The sequence below is a fragment of the Oryza sativa genome, chromosome 7 (assembly GCF_034140825.1).
Source record: "Oryza sativa Japonica Group chromosome 7, ASM3414082v1".
Taxonomy (NCBI): domain Eukaryota; kingdom Viridiplantae; phylum Streptophyta; class Magnoliopsida; order Poales; family Poaceae; genus Oryza; species Oryza sativa.
This window is the reverse complement of record NC_089041.1, coordinates 1,332,712-1,335,803: the sequence shown is the minus strand read 5'-3', so window position 1 is coordinate 1,335,803 and position 3,092 is coordinate 1,332,712. Positions and strand designations below refer to the sequence as shown.

At 44.6% G+C, this 3,092-nt stretch overlaps 1 protein-coding gene across 1 annotated transcript; it reads left to right on the top strand.

The window, feature by feature from the left end:
* Positions 1 to 1,917: 1,917 nt before the first annotated feature.
* Positions 1,918 to 2,878, top strand: LOC4342311 (pathogenesis-related protein PRB1-3). Its single transcript, XM_015790117.3, has one exon. The coding sequence runs from the start codon at positions 2,031 to 2,033 to the stop codon at positions 2,538 to 2,540; it is 510 nt and encodes a 169-aa protein (XP_015645603.1). The 5' UTR covers positions 1,918 to 2,030; the 3' UTR covers positions 2,541 to 2,878.
* The last annotated feature ends 214 nt before the right edge of the window (positions 2,879 to 3,092 follow it).

The window sequence follows — 3,092 nt, the reverse complement described above, 5'->3', positions numbered from 1 at the left end:
TAAAATCCTCACCAAGCAACTGAAGCTCTGATACCAACTGATGACGCTCTCTCTCGTGGCCCGATCTTCTGGTGAGGGGGATAACTCTCGCTTTGATCGAGTGCGACGTTTGCGATGTGGCTACCAACCAGAACAAATCCAGGACGCCGTGCAATCGCTACACCACAAACGATGTCGTACCAACCGTGACGCGCGGTTGATGATCCCTGCAATGCAAACGAGAGAACACTGCAAGAACAAGATAAGATGCAATCTAAATATTGCAAATAGGGAATTAAGCACAAAGGAATAGTTGCGATTGAAGTGGTAGATCTAATCGACCCGGCAAATCAACACACCAACTATTGGGGGCTCTGAATCTATAGTCGCCGACTAATCGAGCGAGGACTAGAGACAAGGTGAATGGCACTTGGCAAAATTCAACTAAACAAAACCCAATTGTTTTTGAGGATATACAAAGTTATTTATAGAGGAAAATAAAGCTAGGGTTAAGTGCTAATTTGTGGAGGTGGAGGGAGACACTTCCGGGATGGGCCTAGTCTATTACAAGGCCCAAGGCCCAAGTTCGGTTTCAGCAACAGCACTGTCTTATTTTGGTGATTCCCGTTGACTCGAGATGAATTTGGACATGAAACCGGATGCGTTTGAAAGGTAGCGAGATAAGATTTCCACGAAGTCCAAGATCACCCAAATCGGAGATAGCATGAAGGCGCTAGGTCCGTTTGAAGTCAGTGCTGTCTCCGGAGGCCGAACTGGTCTTGGACTTGAAATTATTATTGGAGCGTGTGAAGTTACGAGCGTATCCGACGAAGTGATGTCCTCATCAACAGGTGGTGTTTACATACTACACCTCCGATTTTAATAAAAGAGTAGAATATTACTGCTACTTTGATCACTCAATTACTTAACTCTGGTAAAGAAAACGTAACCTATTTTCGGCAGCATTTATTTGAATCGATCAACTGTACTACCAAGGGCCTATAAAAATTAAGGATTTGCATGGGGTACGAATTTCATGACCCCGCGTACAAGTTAATTTTCACATACGGCTCTTTCGAGAAATCATCCATCAAAATAAGTTCTAGTTGCCCAAAAAAATATTTTGTATTTTAATAGGCATAGAGTATTGTTCTTTGGGAAGCGCTAAAAGTTTCCAGCATCTGACACATCCTTTCCTAGCTGATCGACTCCATCCCACTCCTGTTTTTACACATTTTGGCGAGGCGTATATAAATCGGACACCCGTTTTTTTAAAAAAATCGGGGTTGTTCCACCAAATAGATCGGAATTGTTTCACTACGTTGATTGAAAATGGTCCAATCGTTTAAAAAGCTTAAATACAACCAAATCACCTCATAAAACATTTTGCTACAGCGCATGAAACAACGGTTTTTGAAGCTATTTCACCGCATATAAAAATAATGTTTCAGCAAATAGCGAAAGGATGTTTCAATTCTCTGCAACATTTGATCTATACATAGTGTAACAATACGAATATACTTGTTGAAACATTATTGGTGAAAAAAAAATGAAACGGATTCCTGTTAATAGAGTGTTTCCGTAATATGTGGCAGATTTATTGCAACAGTGCGTGTGGTGGGGCGCGTGGTGGACGGAGGCGCGGTGCCCCATTTTTTTCGGCGCGGAGGCGCGGGCACCCGATTTGAAGAATTTTCAGACATTCTGGGTAAGAGAATTTGGTCTGTAGTAACAAGTTTTGCCACGCATATTATCCACTTTCCCATGAGTGCTTTGTTCATGACTTTCTGGTCTTATCACCTCTTCAGCTCTTCTCCCATTTCTTTCTCTTAATAATTAGGGACCAGTCCGCCGTATCAACGTTTACCGTTTCTTCTTTGCCATGTGCTTAATTAAGTCCATGGCTCGATCGAGAGCCAGCCCGTCTATAAATACTGCCGAAATTGCATGTATTAATCATCACCTCTACTAGCTAGCTATAGCTCTAGTTCTACTCTAATTGCGCAGTCGATCGAACGTACACTGCCAATCAAATCAACTGCGAGCTTGCAATGGAGAGAGGAGCGAGCTTTGCAGTGGTGATGGCGGCCATGGCGGTGGTTCTGGCCACCACATCGACGGCGCAGGCCCAGACCACGGCGACCGACATCGTCAACATCCACAACGCCGCCCGGAGCGCCGTCGGCGTCCCGGCGCTGTCGTGGGACGACAACCTGGCGGCGTACGCGCAGGGCTACGCGAACCAGCGCGCCGGCGACTGCGCGCTGCGGCACTCCGATCGCAACAACTATCAGTACGGCGAGAACCTGTCGTGGAACCCCTCCGTGCAGGCGTGGACGGCGGCGAGCTCCGTCGACCAGTGGGTGGCGGAGAAGGGCTCCTACGACTACGCCAGCAACAGCTGCGTCGGCGGCGCCATGTGCGGCCACTACACGCAGGTCGTGTGGCGCGACACCACCGCCGTCGGATGCGCCGCCGTCGCCTGCAACGCCAACCGAGGCGTCTTCTTCATCTGCACCTACTTCCCCGCCGGCAACGTCCAAAACCAGAGGCCGTACTAGCTACCGTATACGTATACGTATACGTACGTACGTAACGTATATGCTATGGAATATATTTTGCTACTACTCTAGTATATATTGTACGTATAAATCTTTCTGCTCTCAGTAGATATATATGCGCATATATGTACGAACTACTATGTATGTTCGTATGTATATATGTACGCACATCGATCTGCATGCGTATGCATGATCAGTGTGTTGGATGCAATAAGTACGTCATGATGCAGACGTATTGAGTATCTACAAATACAGATATATATGTATCCGGTGTGTATTTTTATTACAAATTACTCCCTCCGTATTTTAATGTATGACGCCATTGATTTTTCAACCAACGTTTGACTATTCGTTTTATTCAAAATTTTTATCCAAATATAAAATATTTATGCCATGCTTAAAGAATATTTGGTGATGAATCAAGTCACAATAAAATAAATGATAATTACATAATTGTTTCGAATAAGACGAATAGTCTAATGTTAGACAAAAAGTCAACGGCGTCATACATTAAAATATGGAGGTAGTAATAAATAAAGAGCTGTCTGATTT

Bases quoted from the DNA above. Each gene is read 5' to 3' on its own strand.
- LOC4342311 (XM_015790117.3), top strand. From the start codon at position 2,031: ATGGAGAGAGGAGCGAGCTTTGCAGTGGTGATGGCGGCCATGGCGGTG.